General features: G+C 42.3%; 1 protein-coding gene across 6 annotated transcripts in view; it reads right to left on the reverse strand.

The window, feature by feature from the left end:
- LOC126237164 (BRCA2-interacting transcriptional repressor EMSY-like) overlaps window positions 1-17,794 on the reverse strand; it is a 409,828-nt gene that overhangs the window by 24,329 nt on the left and 367,705 nt on the right. For all 6 annotated transcript variants that reach the window (XM_049947023.1, XM_049947020.1, XM_049947021.1 and 3 more), the window contains one exon: window positions 3,972-4,075. In XM_049947023.1, the coding sequence (XP_049802980.1) occupies window positions 3,972-4,075 (104 nt within the window). The remainder of the gene's footprint in view (window positions 1-3,971; window positions 4,076-17,794) is intronic.

Raw genomic sequence — 17,794 nt, forward strand, 5'->3', positions numbered from 1 at the left:
AATTAAATACTGATTTGAGAGCACAAACAGAGGCTCAAGGTGTTAAGATTTGAAAAGGCTCTTGTGGAGATAGAGGAACAGACAATCATTGAACTTAAAAAGAAACTAGATATCACTACTGCTGATTTAAGTGAGAATAGATCCAAATAATAGGTTAGATGAGTATGTGGAGGAATCCCATCAGGGAGACAAAGAAACAAGCAGAATTTTTTCAGAATTAGAATCTAAAATCTTAAATGTAAAAGGTGAGTTATATTTTTGCTTATCTGTATAGTTTGGGTTAGTCGTAAACACATTACGTACATGTTTTGGCAAACTGAATACTGAATCTAAATAAACTTCTATTTACAAAAAGAACAAGCTGAGGTTTAGCTGTACACTTAAACAGTATGCTTCATTAAATGATGACTTTAAATTTCTGTGGAAAATAAAAAAGAAATGGAAAGGTAGAGCTGAGGTGGAATGTCGATGGTTAAATATTAAACAAACTGAGGTACATGGGTGGCATAACAAGAAATGCATCTTGGGATGCACTTTTCAATGCCACTGGCATGAAGTGCTTGTAAGTTACGTGCTATGTCACCTCAGAGAAGTCACAATCTCGGTGAATTTTGTAGAGGGACTTCCACAAGGCCTGGGTTGATCATTATATTCCTTCATATTTTGGTTTCTGTACAAGATCCTTCATCTTTTGCAACCTATCTAGTTAAATTTATATTTATATATTTAAAAAAGATGCTGTGACTTACCAAACGGGAAAGCGCTGGTAGATAGACACAATAAAAAACACACAAACACATACACAAATATGAAGCTTTTGCAACCCACGGTTGCTTCATCAGGAAAGAGGGAAGGAGAGGGAAAGACAAAAGGATGTGGGTTTTAAGGGAGAGGGTAAGGAGTCATTCCAATCCCGGGAGCGGAAAGACTTACCTAAGGGGGAAAAAGGGACAGGTATACACTCGCGCGCACACACACACATCCATCCGCACATATACAGACACGAGCAGACATATGTAAAGGCAAAGAGTTTGGGCAGAGATGTCAGTCGAGGCGGAAGTACAGAGGCAAGCCTCTTTTTTAAATATATTTTTCCCATGTGGAATGTTTCTTTCTATTAAATTTATGTTTACTTTGACTATTCCTTTCTATTATGCTAAAGCAGTGAGACACTATGAGGCACTTCAGTTACAACGGAGAGACTGCTCTTCTCTCACAGGCCCTACGCACTATCATTCAATGCAAATAATAAAGTGAGTGCTGCCTTATTTTATATTTTTTGTAAGAAATTCTCACATCCTCACAATAATATTAGTTACATGCCAGTAGCACTTTGCACTAAGACATGATATAAACTTTTAGAAGATTGACGTGAATGTGACTAGCATACATTCTCCATGATCACCGTTATCAAGGCTAATTTACTTTAGAATAATACAAGAGGTGATGTTACTACAGATGCAAAGAAGTACTTTACCTATATACTGTATTCTATAATACATATCTACAGGGTGATCAGAAACAATCTGAAATGCTTGTAAGGGTGTTGCAGGGTAGATTGTGCTAAGAAATAACTGTTAAGAAAAAAGTTTGATATGTTGCATCGTTTCTGAGTTAATTAGCATTGAAGTTAGCCAATCAGGTCATTGTGCATGCAAATTTAAGTGGCCCACAAGAGATGTTTTGTCAAATGTGTTCTTCATTTGGTTTCCTAAAACCGAATAAGAGAGGGATACAAAAATTGGACTTGGAACAGTAATAAGGATTGAACCTGAGCAAAAGGCTGGGCAGTTTCATGCACATTGTGAACACCTGACACTAACTGTATCTGGCAGGCCGCTTAAATTCTCATGCAGAAGGGCCTGATCATCTAACTTCAATGCTTAGTAGCTCAGAAACGGCACAACTTATCAAATCTTTTTCTTAACAATTATTGCACAGCACAACCTACTCTGAAACATCTTTACAAGCTATTCAGACTGTTTCTGACCATCCTGTACAGTGTGTAAAAATACGTTAAAAGTATAGCTCAAAAATTTTGAACCACAAACCAGCATTGTGAGATGCGGAAGTTAGTGATGTCATTTTGTAGGTTGGTTGTATGTTTTTTTTTTTGAGTGGGAAAGGGGGGGGGGTGTAGAGGACCTAACAGCATGGTCATTGGTCCCATCAGATGAGGGAAGGATGGGGAAAGAAATTGACCATGCCCCTTCCAAAGGAACCATCCGGGCATTTGCCGGAAGTGGTTTAGGGAAATCATGGAAAACCTGAATGAGGATGCTGGATGCAGGTTTGAACTGCCGTCGTCCTGAATATGAGTCCAGTGTGCTAATCACTGTGCCACCTCACTCAGAGTGATGTTGAAGAAGTGGTGCATGGGAGGAAGAGACGGGGATGTACTAAGTTTAGATTAGGTTACACGACATGCTAACATCCAGCTTAGAAGCACAATCCACAGCACCAAAAATTGGTGTTCATTTCATAAATCAATATTAATTTCAAATAATTAATTCTGTAATAACATATATTATTAACAAGGAGATACACGTAAGTTTTGGTCACTGTCAGTAGAGTGTATATGATTACTTAAGAGACAGAAAAGAATGGCAAACAAATGTGATTTTTCAATGAGGTAGGAGTAAGTTTACTGGAAAATACATGAGTAGAGAGAAGTGAAGAGAGGTATATACTTATAAGCAGGATACCAAATCCTTAAATATGAAGGATACAATGAATAGAGTAGTCATACCAATGAAGGAGGACCTAACCTTTAGTGAGGAAAGGGGAAATATATAGGTACATCATTGCTGAGGGAAATGTTGTATGATGTGGGAGAAGTCTTTCTGAGGAAAGATGTGTTGTATAATTATAGTTTCTACATATGTAAAGACTAAAATTTTGAGATTTACTCCAAAGTTGCAAATTAGAGGAACTTACCTGAGTTTCAGTGGTCAAATAGATATACTGGATTAGGAGACAAGTGTCTGAGTTTTGTAGGCTGAACAAAATTAAACTTACAGACATTAAAGAAGTGTAGCATACAAAGCTAAAATGTTACTAGGTGTTCAAAATGTAACAACACTGTTTGACACCAGTGACCTAAAGAAATAAACCTATTACAAAATAGGATATGCTGTTATAAGGAGTGAAATGTCAATACCATGGATATGAATGTTATAAAGAGATATATGTAACATGATATAACAGTACAATTATGGTACCTTTCCAATCACTCATTATCAATAAATATTTTATGGAGTATAATGTATTGTATTTTGTAATGGATTTTGCATATTTAATTTATTTAATGAAACAATCTGGTAACTGGGTGGTAATAATAATTAGTATGGGGTTTGTAGAAAGGGATTTTATATTTTTTTAATTTATTGAACAATATTGTTGGGTTTATACACATTTTTATTTTAAGGGAGGTTAGCTTAAGTGTAAGTGATCAAGCCCATCTCTTACCTTTGCTCAATTAGAGACTTAAGATCAATCTTGAGGTTCAAGGTAAGTCCATGTGTATAGTTGCATTGAAGCAATTTACAAACAGTTTATGATAAAGATATTTTATGGTTTTGTCATAGCTAATGAATATGGGAAGAGATTATATGAGTGTTTGATACCAACATGGTTTATTATGGATTTATCTCATAAAATATTGTTTTTGTCAACATGTACTGCAATTAAATCTTGGTTAGATTTTTCATGAATTTACAGAAAATGGCTTAATCTTTGATCAAGAACTAATTTACACACACAATTTAGCTATTTGTGCAAGATATCACAGCTGAGGCTACAAGAAAAAGAAAATTACACATACATTTGTAACTAGTACATGTATCAAAAATATCAAAATAGGAGCCAAAGCCTACTCCTCCCAAAACCAATTTTATTAAGCTATTACTGCAACACATACATTTGAAAAACATCATACATAACTAAAAACTTAATGAGCTTCTAAGAAATACCTGAGCTGAAAGAGACTCAACAGTTATGTTGTTGTTGTTGTTCATTTTTGAGTGCTGTCTGGAGCATTCTGTTTCATTTTCTTCATCAAATGACACTCTCTCTCCTGAAATGGGAGGAAAATGCTGTACAGTGTAGAGAAAACTATTCAACAATTAACTAAAAAAGTCAAATAAAAATGAGGATAGCCAGTCACTCAACTGCAGAAGATTGCAGGATGTGACAGTTCAGAAAACTGCCAATGCTTTTTCTTTCTTTTTGGTGTACATCATCTCTCTCTCTCTCATTCACATACACACCCCAAAATGACGTGTGTGTGTGTGTGTGTGTGTAAGGGGGTGGAGGGGGAGGGGGAGGTGGGGGGGGGGGAGAGAGAGAGAGAGAGAGAGAGAGAGAGAGAGAGAGAGAGAGAGAGAGAGAGAGAGAATTATACAGACCAGAATGAGAGTGAAAGATAGAGAATTTCTGGGCTGTTATGAGTGTCTACCCATAACCCTGTGATCACCTGTAGATGAGTGGCTGTCTTTCAACATTTTCTATTTTTGCTGTAAAATGTAAAAATAAGACAGCGATGATCAGGAAATGGTTATAGATTCGGGCCTTGTGATGTGGATGGTTATCCTGTTGGATGATGACATAACTGTCGGGGAAGACATCAAGCATAAAGGGATGCAGATGCTCTGCAATAATGTTCATGCTTGGATGATTGTGTATTAGACACAGCCATTGACCTAGATCTTCATGATCCTGTGCCCACTGCTACTGAAATTGATGATGATGTTGAGCCAACACAGGAACACATAGTGGAGACCCATGTTCAAAAATACATGCAGAAGGATGTGCTTTGAAACACTTGTTCCTCCACTAGCATTGCACTCTCTCATCAGATCTGCCACAGAACACAATGCACACAGTGGGCAAGCCTCCGATCCCCACATTATGAGATGAGGTAAGGATGTTCAACATCTTGTTGCCTACTCGTAGTTTCACTGTCTTTCTAAAACTTTTCACAGAAGTTCACGGCAGTTGCAAGCAAACAGCTGAGCAGCTTTGCTGTTTTTGAGATGCTCGTTTCAAGGCATCAAACCATAATAATATGCCCTTTGTCAAAGTCGCTTATGTCAGTGGATTCATCCATTTGTCACTTGTATCATCAGTAGAATGTTTCTTATTTGTCTCTGCTCTAGCTACATATGTTCCTTGTGGCATTCTATGCCCACAACACCACGAGGGAGCATTTAATACCACAGTGGCAGTGGTCATAATGTTTGACTTATCAGTGTACTTCCTAAACAGCAATAATTTGGTTTAAATTTTCTAACACTAGTGATTACAAAAAACACTACTATAAATTTAATTTAACAGGCAATCCTTAAAACTGTGACATTCCTTCTCAACTACGTAGTCTTTGGGCTTCTTTGAAAAGATACTGTCACGTATATCCTCCCCAAAAATTTTGGGAAGGCTCGTTATTAACTTGATAACTGAGTACTGAGGCATTTTTCTAGGATTGTCAGTTGGTGAGGCATGTTTCATGTTAGATCCTTCCTTTGATTAGTTTGATTGTGGACAGTGGCATTTGTTATCCATTCTGAACTACATTTTGTGACACACTCATATAGTGTGTTTCAGCTAAGCTTTTTACCTCACTCTGGAATGAATTAAGATATAGTAGTTCTATTTTCACCCAGATGAACAGTTCTCACCAAATGACATGCAGACTCTTTTCATAGCTATATTAATTACAGAGATACCAGCATCAACTTTGCTTTTTCTAATGCAGCTATAGTATTGTAGTTCTAAGAGAGACAAATCTAGCAGCATTCACGCTTCAGTATCTAATTAGTAGTTTTGGAGCACTTACAACACTTTTGGAACTTACAATTCATCTGTTCTGCACATTTGTTGACACCATTGCTGCCTTATGCAGAAGTTGATGATTTCACATCCAAATAAGGAAATAAATTGTGTCAGATAAGGAGGAAACTGTGTTCTGTCAGTATGGTACCAATATAAAAGGGACAAAGAGGAAATTATAGCTCTCATTTTTTTCTTGCATTTCACACATGTTAAGTACCTCACAAGCCAGCATTTATGGTGACTGCAGAAGGAATGTGAAGAGGACAGTTGAGTTGTATGCATAAAGATATCCCAACAGTGTCCAAATAGAATAACAATTCAATGAATGAACAGGGTAAGGAGCAAGCTTACAATGAATGCAGCGAGTAAAACATACATTCTGGCTGCTGATGCTCATAACTCACATATTAACTGTTAATTAAGCACTTACCATATTCTCTGAAAACTTATTCCATTTGTATCATTTGACACTACAAAAGCAAATTAACCATCAGGACAGCAGAAATTGCACAGAATTCTATCATTTTGTTCTGGTGCAACATCAGGACAATAACTCTGTCCGTAGCTTACGGTCTAGGGGCTAGCTTTGCTGCCACTTGATCACAGGTTCGATTCCCAGCCAGGTTGGGAATTTTCTCTCCCTTGGGACTGGGTGTTTCTGTTGTCCTCATCATTTCATCATCATCATCATTCATGAGAGTGGCCAGATTAGTTTGTGTAAAAAACTGGACTGTGTAAAAATTGGGACTTTCTACGGGCCCTGAAGACCACACAGCTGAGTGCCCCACAAACCAAACATCATCTTCATCAGAAGAATAGGTTATCTCTTCAAAGAGAGCTCTTTTTCGATGAAGCTACATTTAAAAAGGTTGGAAAGCTGAATATAAGAAATATGCATTGTGAACATTTGCTGTCAGATTATTGTAGACTACATGACTGGCCCGTACTTAATTGAAGGAAGCTTAATTGGTAAAAGACAGACACAATTTCTAATTGCAGTTTACCAGCTCTTCTAGAGGAAGAACCAAGTGAAATATGTAGATGTATGTGCTAGCAGCACAACGGACACACAGCTCACTAATTGCTTGTGGTTTGGAAAGTGCTCAGCCAGATCTTTCCTGCTTGCTTTATAGGACATGAAGGTCCTGGCACTTGGCCTGCATGGTCACTTGATTTGATGCCACTGGACACTCTTCTAAGGCATAAGCTCAAAGATGAAAAATATACACAAGTTACAACAATCCAAGAAGATTTAAAACATTGCATTGCTGCAGAATGTGCAACGATTTTGAAGGAATCACTTCAGTCTTTCCAGAGATCTTTGCACCAGTAAATGCAAACATGATTGCAGCCAACAGTGGGAATTTCAAACACTTGGTGGTGTAAATATAATTTTAAGGAAGTGAGTATGACTACATTCTTTTGTGATTTCCTTTGTGTTGCTGACCTGAAGTAATTTTGCCATTTAATAGAATATCTTGACTTTAAACTCATGATGCGAAGTTATTATTTAACAGTATTGAAGTTTAAACCCTCTCTTTAAATTTCAATTCTCTAGTTTACAAATTCATTCAGTTTTTTACATCTACCTTCATTTCAAGGCACCAGCAGAAACAAGAGTAGAAGTGTTACCATTAGCTTTTGGAATGAACTTCATTTTTCAAGCTTGTACGAAAAACATGAAAACACACACACACACACACACACACACACACACACACACACACACACACACACACGCGACTCTCTCCCTACATTTTACTCAGCTGACTGTCAGCTCTTTTCTGGTCCACATTGAGTGTACTGGGGTGAGGTGGGGTTGTGGTATGGAGAGAGGCAGGAGGCAGGGAGAAGTTTATGGGGAAGAGTCTAGTGGCTTGCGAGATATTGGGGAGCCATCTGTGGGCTAGCTAGCGGTGCAGGTAGAGGGGGCAATTGGCAGATGGTTGGGCATTCGATTTCACAGACTAAGGCAGGAGATAGCAGCACACAACTACCTGACATGAAATGGGTGGGGGTACTGGGTCAGGGAATGGTGTACACACACACACACACACACACACACACACACACACACACACACAGTTTGGGAGGGGTGGGGAGGGCAGAGATGTAACTTAGGTTTAGGCCATTATGGGAGTGAAGGATGAGCTTTAAGGACACGGGACAGCTCCCATCTGCTTAGATCAGAAAAGTGGGCGGTGGTGGTGGGAAGGATCCAATTGACATGGGTTGTGAAACAGCCACTGAAATCTCACATGTTGTGTTGTGCTGAATGTTGTACCACTGGGTGGTCTACCTTGCTTTTGCCATCAGTTTGGCAGTGGTCATTCATTCTAGTTGACAGCTGATTGGTTGTGATACCAACATAAAACAATGTGCGGTGGTTGCAACAGAGTTGGTATATAACATGGTTGTTTTCACATGTGGCCTGCCCTCTGACGAGGTACAATAAGCCTGTGACAGAATTGGAGTAGGTGGTGCTGGATGGGTGGATTGGGCATGTCTTGCACCTGGGTCTTCCACAAGGATATTATCTGTGTGGCAGGGCATTGGGTGGTGGAGTGGCATAGGGCTGGACTAAGATGTTGTGGAGGTTGGGTAGGTGGTGGAACAGGGATGTCCCTCATTTCTAGGCATGATAAATGATAATCAAAGCCCTGATGACGCATGTGGTTCAGTCGTTCCAGTCAAAGGTGGTATTGGGCGAAAACGAGGGTGCTCCTTTGTGGTTGGTTCTTGGAATGGATGTGAGGATTAGATGTGTATGGGGATATGGCACAGGAGATGTGTTTCTTAATTAGGTTTGGAGGGTACTGCGGAGTTCTCATCCCTGCAGATGTGTCTACCATAGGTGGACATGACATATGGGAGGGATTTTTTGGTGTGGAAGGGGTGGCAGCTTTCAAAGTGCAGTTACTGTTGCTGATTGGTGGGTTTGATGTGGACTGAGATGTGGATAGAGCCATCTGAGAGGAGATCGACATCTAGGAAGGTGGCATGATGGGCAGTGGAGGACCAGTTGAAGTGGATGTGAGGGAAGTTGTTGAGGTTGTGGAGGAATGAGGACAAGGTGTCCTGGTCCTAGGGTTCATATTTTAAAGATGTCATCAATAAACCCAACACAGACCAGGGGTTTCAGGTTTTGGGAAGCTACGAATGTTTTCTCTAGGTGGCACATGAAGTTGCTGGCAAAGGAGGGTTTGATGTGAGTGCCCATGGCTGTGCCAAGAATAGCTTTATGTACCTTCCCTTCAAAGGTGAGGTAGTTATGGATTAGGATGTAATTGCTTATGTGTACGAGGAACAAAATGGTGGGTTTGGAATCTGCAGGATGTTGAGAGATATAGTGTTCAATTGTGGCAAGGCCATGGACATAAGGGATGTAGGTGTTTAAGGAGGTTGCATCAATAGTGATGAGTAGAGACCAATGAGGTAAGGGTGTGGGGATGGTGGAGAGCCAGTGTAGGAATTGGTTGGTATCTTTAATAAGGGAGGCTACATTTTGGACAGTTGGTTGCAGACATTGGTCAACAAGGCCTGAGATTTTTTTTTCTGGGAAGGGGCTTAGATTTTAGCAGGGATTGGAGGTTACGTTGGACTTCTGGTATGGAGTCATTGTGGCAGTGCTTGTAGGTGAAGGTGTTGGACAACTGGCGGAAGCCCTCTGCCAGGTAGTCACTCCGTTTCATCACAGCAAATGTGGAACCTTTGTCTGCCTGGAGGATGATCAGGTCAGGATCTGTTTTTATTTTGTGTCAGGCAGTCCTTTCTTCTGCTGAAAGGCTGTTGTTCTAAGGGACGGACGTGGGGAAGGATGGTGAGGTCAGGTTGGAAGTTAGGAATTCCTGGAAGGTGACCAGGAGTGTTTGGGGAGGAGTGTGGAAGGGTCACAGTTGGATGGACGTAAGGACTGGGACAGGCAGGGATTGATTTTGGTTGGGGGGGGGGGGCAGGGGGTGGCAGGGGGGGGGTGGCAAAGAAGTGTTTCCACTGAAGGGAGTGGGAGAAGGAGAGTAGGTCTTTCCCAAGTCCAACATGTTTAAATCTGAGGGTGGGGCTGAATTTGAAGCCTTTGGATTGGACTGAACCTTCTGTGGTGCTGAGGATTTTGATGGACAGTAGGGATTGTTTTGGCTCTAGATATTTGGGGAGTGTTAGCACGGGGTTTTGGAGGATGTGGTACACTGAACAGATCAAGCTAGGCAAGATCTGGGTGCTATGAGAGGTTGATGAAGAGGACACTGTGGGTGGATAGTGGTGCTCCAAGGCAGGAGTATTGCTTCAGCAGGTTGGATAATTTGTGGAGGTGGTGTTTGGAATGTTGTAGGCGTTGGAGCGTCAAGATTCAATTTGGCTGATGAGGTGTAGCTAGTGGGGATTGCATAGTGTAACAGTATTTTTTGGAGGGAGTGGAGGTGGTTTGGGGATGGCTGTGCCATGGAGACATACACTCCTGGAAATTGAAATAAGAACACCGTGAATTCATTGTCCCAGGAAGGGGAAACTTTATTGACACATTCCTGGGGTCAGATACATCACATGATCACACTGACAGAACCACAGGCACATAGACACAGGCAACAGAGCATGCACAATGTCGGCACTAGTACAGTGTATATCCACCTTTCGCAGCAATGCAGGCTGCTATTCTCCCATGGAGACGATCGTAGAGATGCTGGATGTAGTCCTGTGGAACGGCTTGCCATGCCATTTCCACCTGGCGCCTCAGTTGGACCAGCGTTCGTGCTGGACGTGCAGACCGCGTGAGACGACGCTTCATCCAGTCCCAAACATGCTCAATGGGGGACAGATCCGGAGATCTTGCAGGCCAGGGTAGTTGACTTACACCTTCTAGAGCATGTTGGGTGGCACGGGATACATGTGGACGTGCATTGTCCTGTTGGAACAGCAAGTTCTCTTACCGGTCTAGGAATGGTAGAACGATGGGTTCGATGACGGTTTGGATGTACCGTGAACTATTCAGTGTCCCCTCGACGATCACCAGTGGTGTACGGCCAGTGTAGGAGATCGCTCCCCACACCATGATGCCGGGTGTTGGCCCTGTGTGCCTCAGTCGTATGCAGTCCTGATTGTGGCGCTCACCTGCATGGCGCCAAACACGCATATGACCATCATTGGCACCAAGGCAGAAGCGACTCCCATCGCTGAAGACGACACGTCTCCATTCGTCCCTCCATTCACGCCTGTCGCGACACCACTGGAGGCGGGCTGCACGATGTTGGGGCGTGAGCGGAAGACGGCCTAACAGTGTGCGGGACCGTAGCCCAGCTTCATGGAGACGGTTGCGAATGGTCCTCGCCGATACCCCAGGAGCAACAGTGTCCCTAATTTGCTGGGAAGTGGCGGTGCGGTCCCCTACGGCACTGCGTAGGATCCTACGGTCTTGGCGTGCATCCGTGCGTCACTGCGGTCCGGTCCCAGGTCGACGGGCACGTGCACCTTCCGCCGACCACTGGCGACAACATCGATGTACTGTGGAGACCTCACGCCCCACGTGTTGAGCAATTCGACGGTACGTCCACCTGGCCTCCCGCATGCCCACTATATGCCCTCGCTCAAAGTCCGTCAACTGCACATACGGTTCACGTCCACGCTGTCGCGGCATGCTACCAGTGTTAAAGACTGCGATGGAGCTCCGTATGCCACGGCAAACTGGCTGACACTGACGGCGGCGGTGCACAAATGCTGCGCAGCTAGCGCCATTCGACGGCCAACACCGCGGTTACTGGTGTGTCCGCTGTGCCGTGCGTGTGATCATTGCTTGTACAGCCCTCTCGCAGTGTCCGGAGCAAGTATGGTGGGTCTGACACACCGGTGTCAATGTGTTCTTTTTTCCATTTCCAGGAGTGTAGTTTTGTAGGAAATGGTTTGTGAGGGAAAGGAAATGGCTGAATATGAAAAGATGGAGGGCATTGTGGAAGGAGGGGTTATATTAATGAAAAGGGATTCTTATGATTAGACCATTTTTTTTTGGGGGGGGGGGGGATTCCATGGCTTAAACAGTATTTAAGGAGCAGAGTATGGGTAAGGGTTTTGGCCCTGGATAGGTATACTTTTCTGAACTGACAGAGGAGGTTTCTTTTGCAGAGGGGCAGAAGGAAAAAAGGGGGGCGGGAGAGGGTACTAGGGAAAGAAGCTGGCATTAGATGTGATGAGCAAAGGTGTCAGGTGGTTGCAGGCAGTACTGAATAACACTGACAGGTGTAAGGAATGAGAGGAATTGTGGTGGGGGCAAAGGGTAGTATTGTGACTGGTATGTCTGATCGTGCGTGATATATCGTCACATTTGTTTTATTGTCACACGTAAGAGATAAGAAAAGAAGGACAAGCAGATTGGGAGCAATATGTGAGGAAGTGAAGGATTTTGTGTTGCTAGAACTCTATTATGGTGTTATCAAGAATTGCATCAGCTGTAGTTACAGCCGTGTCCATTATGACAGCCATGTATGCAGCTCCACGTCGCATGTGACTCCCGATAACAGTATAACACACTTCTAGCAATGCAAAATACTTCCCACCCTCACATAACACTCCTGATCTGCCTATCCTTGTTTTCATTTTATGTCTTACGTGTGACAATAAAGGCCAACTCCTTCTGTTCCATCCATGAATTTCTCAACAATTGTAGTAGACAATTTTTATGAAAATTTATTGTACTTTAATTTTTGACAATACTTCGTTGTAACAGCCAAGTAACTGCCTACTGTGTGAATGATGGATGTAAGTCTTAAGTCTGTAAATAGTGGAAGCTTAATTTTAAATCTTTTAATTTGACTGTTCTTAACGGAGGATCATTGAAATGAATAATTTACTTTAATTTTTGACAATACTTGGTTGTAATCGCCAAGTAACTAGCTACTGTATGAATGAAGGGTTTAATGAAAGCAGATGTAAGTATTAAACCTGTTAATATTAGAAGTTTAATTTTAATTCATGTACATAATTCTACTGTTTATTGACTGAGGATCATTAAAATTAATGAAACTCAAGTTTTTCTAATTACATTTTTGTAATGTGTTTATCTGGCATTTCCACACCCAGGAGGGTCCCCTCTTTTGTGGGTCTATGGAATGAATAATTAATCTAATCTAGAATTTATTTAACATGCATGACACTATATCACAATTCTTTTCACTCCTTACACATCAACGTTATTCAACTCACCTTGCAACCACCAATACTTGCCACTTCAAATGCCAAATTCTTTTCCCAGCATTACTCCCACCCGCCATTCACAATGGACACGTGCTCTATTTACCTGCATCAATTCAGAAAAGTATCTCTACCCCTAGCCAAGACCCTGTCCCATATCCTGTTACTTAAATGCTGCCTAAGCATTGGATTACATCCCCCCCCCCTTCCCCAATGGTCTAATCATAAAAATTCCTATTTCTGGATCCCACCCTTCCTTCCCCAATGCCCTCCACCTTTTTAGATTCAGCCATTTCCTTTCCCTAACAAACCTGTTTTTATAAAAACATGTGTCCATGGCACAGCCATCCCCGAAGCACCTAGACTACCCCTGAAAAATATTGTTATACTATGCAATCCCCTCTAGTTACACCTCATCTCCAAATTGAAATCCTGACACTCCAACACCTACAATAACATTCCAAATACCACATCCATAAGTTATTTAGCCTGCTGAAATTATACTCCTGCCTTGGGGCACCACTATCCAACCTGCATCCCACACACAGTGTTCCTCCTCATCAGCCCCTCATAGCATCCAGATCCTGCCTAACAGATTTGTTCAATGTACCACATCCTCCAAAACCCCCTGCCAATATTCCACAAAAACCAGAGCTAAAAAAATCCCACATTTCCATCAAAATCCTCAGCACCACTTAAGTTTCAGTGTTATCCAAAGGCTTCCATTCAGCCTCACCCCCGGATTTAACCATGTTGGACTTGGGAAAGACCTACTCTCCTTCTCCCACTTCCTACATTGAAAACACTTCTTTGTCACCAACCCCCCCCCCCCCCCCCCCCCCACACACACAAAGCCAATCCCTGCCTGTCCCAGTCCGTATCACCATCCAATCATGACCCTCCTACACTCCTGCCCAAACACCTGTGGTCACCTTCCAGGAATTCCTAACTTCCAACCTGGCCTCACCATCCTTCCCCAGGCCTATCCCTAAGAACAACAGCCTATCAGCAGAAGAAAGGACTGCCTAACACAAACTAAAAACTGATCCTGATCTGATCTGTGATGAACCAGAGTGACTACCTGGTAGAGGGTCTCCACCAGTTATCCAAACCTCCCCCTACAAGCTCTGCCACAGTGACTCCATCCCAGAAGCCCAACATAACCTCCAATCACTGCTAAAATCCTAAACTCCTTCCCAGAAAAAAACTATCAGACCTTGTTGGCCTACAACTGCAAACAAATGTCCAAAATGTAGCCTCCCACAACATAGATATCAACAATTTCCTGCACCGGCTCTCCACCGTCCCCACACCCTTACCTCGTGGGTCTCTACTCGCCACTGTTGATGCAACCTCCTTATACACCAACATCCCTCCTGTCCATGTCCTTGCCATGATTTAACACTACATCTCTCAACATCCTGCAGAAGAACTAAAAATAATACCAAAACTGCACATATTTAAAAGAGAATTAAAAAACATGTTATTGAGCAATAGTTTTTACAGTACTGAAGAGTTTATGAATCATTAACAATAAAAGCGCAGTTAATACTTTACTGACATAATAAATATGTGTAATTGCTCACATTTAAATACTTGCTGTTTCTATGAAAGTGTGAAACAGTGTTAACGCAAGAATGAAAATAATCTTTGTTGTGAGAATCACTAGCTTTTTTTTTTGTACGTTGTTATCCTAATTGTATATTTTTATGTTAATGTTCTTATAGTTCTATTAAAATTGTAATGTCTAAGTGACAAGTAAATTCAATTATAAATTTTCATGTACATGTATTTTAAATTGTAATGTTTATTGACAAGTCCTATGTCATTTTGATGATGTACCACAAGGACGCTAATAAATTGAATTGAATTGAATCCCAAACCCACCATTTTCTGCCTTGTACGGCTAACCAATTACATCCTAAGCCATGATTACCTGAACTTTGAAGGGAAGGTATACAAAGAAATTCTTGGCATAGTCATGGGCAGCCACATTAAACCCTCCTTTGCCACCCACATTAAACCCTCCTTTGCCAACCTCTTCATGGGCCACCTAGAGGAGAAATTCCTGGCTTCCCAAAACCCCAAACCTCTGGTCTGGTTCTGTTTTTTGATGACATCTTTATAATATTGACCCCGGTCAGGACACCTTATCCTCATGCCTCCACAACCTCAACACCTTCTCTCACATCCACTTCACCTTGTCTTCCTCCCCCCTTCGTGCCACCTTCCTAGATGTTGATCTCTTCCTCTCAGATAACTCCACCCACATCTCAGTCCACATGGAATCCACCAATTACCAACAGTACCTGCATATTGACAGCTGCCACCCATTCCATACCAAAAAGTCCCTCCCATATGTCCTGGTCATCCATGGTAGATGTATCTACAGTGATGAGAACTCCTTCGCAAAGGCTTTTGCAGACAAGCAATACCCCCCAGACCTAATTCAGAAACACATCTCCCATGCCATATCCCCACACACATCTGATCTTCACATTCATCCCAGGAACCAACCACAAAGAAGCACTCTCTTTGTTACACAATGCCACCCGGGGCTGCATCGACCGAACCATATCCTAACATCCTACATCAGAGCTTTGACTGTCATCATCACGCACTGAAATGAGGGACATTCTACCGACATACTTCCATCCCCTCCCAAAGTGGTGTTCTGCTGCCCACCCAACCTCCACAACATCCTAGTCCACCCCTATGCCACTCTGCCCTGCAATCTTCTGCCAGACAGATAATACCCTTGTGGAAGACCCAGATGCAAGACCTGGCCAATCCACCCACTCAGCACCACCTACTCCAATACCGTCACAGGCTTATCGTATCCCATCAGAGGCTGGGCCACCTGTGAAAACAGCCATTATATACCAGCTCTGCTTCAACCACGGTATAGTGTTTTACGTTTGTATGACAACCAACCATGTGTCAACTATAATGAATGGCCACCACCAAACTGTTTCCAAAAACATGGGAGACCACCCAGTGGCACAATATGCAGCAGAGAACAACATCCGAGATTTCAATGGCTGCTTCACAACCTGTGTGATCTGGGTCCTCCCCACCGCCATCTGCTCTTCTGAACTATGCAGATGGGAGCTGTCCCCTGTCCTTAAAGCACATCCTTTGCTCCCGCAACCTCCAAGGCCTAAACCTAAGTTAACTCTCTGCCCCCCCCCCCCCCACAACAATAGCATGGGGGTGCCTCAGTTCCCCCACCCAATTCATGTCAGATACTTGTGTGATGCTATCTCACACCCTAGCCTGTGAAATCACATGCCCAACAGTTTGCCAACTGCCCCCTCTATCTGCACCCCTAGCTAGCCCACAGATGGCTCTCCAAACTTCCTCAAGCCAATAGAAACTTCCCCACAACCCTCTCCCTGCCTCCTGTCTCTCTCCATCCCTCACTCCAACCTGCACCCCCACCTCACCCCAGTACACTCGACATGGGCCAGGAAAGAGCTGACAGTCGACTTAGTACAATGTAGGGGGACAGGCGCGCGTGTGTGTGTGTGTGTGTGTGTGTGTGTGTGTGTGTGTGTGTGTGTGTGTGTGTGTACATCATTCCCTGCCCCAGCTCCTCCTCCTGATTTGTGTCAACTAAATTGTGTGTGTTTGCTGCTATCTCATGTCATATTCGTGAAATTGCGTGCCCATCCACGTGCCAGCTGCCTGCTCTACCTGCACCCCTAGCTAGTCCACAGATGGCTTCCAACTCTCCCATGAACTGCTTGACACCTTTCCCCAACTTCATCTCTGCCTTCCACCTCACCCCAGTACACTCAATGTGGGCCAGGAAAGAGCTGGTAGTCAACTGAGCAAAATGTAGGGAGACAAGAGTGGGCACGTGAGTGAGCGAGTGTAAGTGTGCGAGTGTGTGTGTGTGTGTGTGTGTTTTCATGTTTCTCCTATAAGTCTGAAAAAGGATGTTCATTCAGAAAGCTAGCAAAGCTCTGTACATTTCGTTTGTGACTCTATCATCGACGAAGCATTTCTGCCTTCCAATGAGTCATCTTCTATATTTCTAAATAATTCATAATTCTCAATCACAACTGTCCATACATTATCATCCTGCATATTATTGTGTTATATATGTACAAAGATGTAAAAGAAAGAAGCATGGACTTCTGAAGCAGTTTCTGTAAGTTTCAGAGAGTTTTTTCTTATAAAGTTCATAACTGGTTTATTTATATCAATGTGAATACTGCTCTTGTTTCCTATATATATATCAGCTCCCCCTACTGCCATTATAAACCTCAAAAAAACATTATACACCCCTACATGGTTTACACCCACTCTGCCAAGGCTTAGAACATTAGTTATGATTTACTATGGTAAATATTAAAATTATAATGCAGACAAAGATAGTTATATCAAGCTAAAGAGTAAATACAGACCAGAAATAAGGTTAGAAAGTGTAAGGCAAATGACAATTACATTGATAAGCTCCACAATTGTTAAGTTGCTTGGAATGTTGTAAACACTGAACTGGGGAGAAACAAGGATTAAAAAAATTGTGATTGTAATGTTAGTATCACACCAGATGAATTCAGTGCCTATTTTGTTAATGTCTCTGGCATAAGTTTCTGTATAGCAACTGAGTCAAATTATTAATATGAACAGGGTACAAAGAATGCTGTCTTTTTCCTACAACATTTTGAATACATTTTTTCTACATGATAATGGAAAGATGTCTAGTTAAGTGACATCATGAAACCAACTGCAAAATTAAGCAGTTCAAAGGCAGAAAACATTTATGGTTTGTCTAATTTTG

This window comes from Schistocerca nitens, chromosome 2, assembly GCF_023898315.1.
Source record: "Schistocerca nitens isolate TAMUIC-IGC-003100 chromosome 2, iqSchNite1.1, whole genome shotgun sequence".
Classification (NCBI taxonomy): Eukaryota; Metazoa; Arthropoda; class Insecta; order Orthoptera; family Acrididae; genus Schistocerca; species Schistocerca nitens.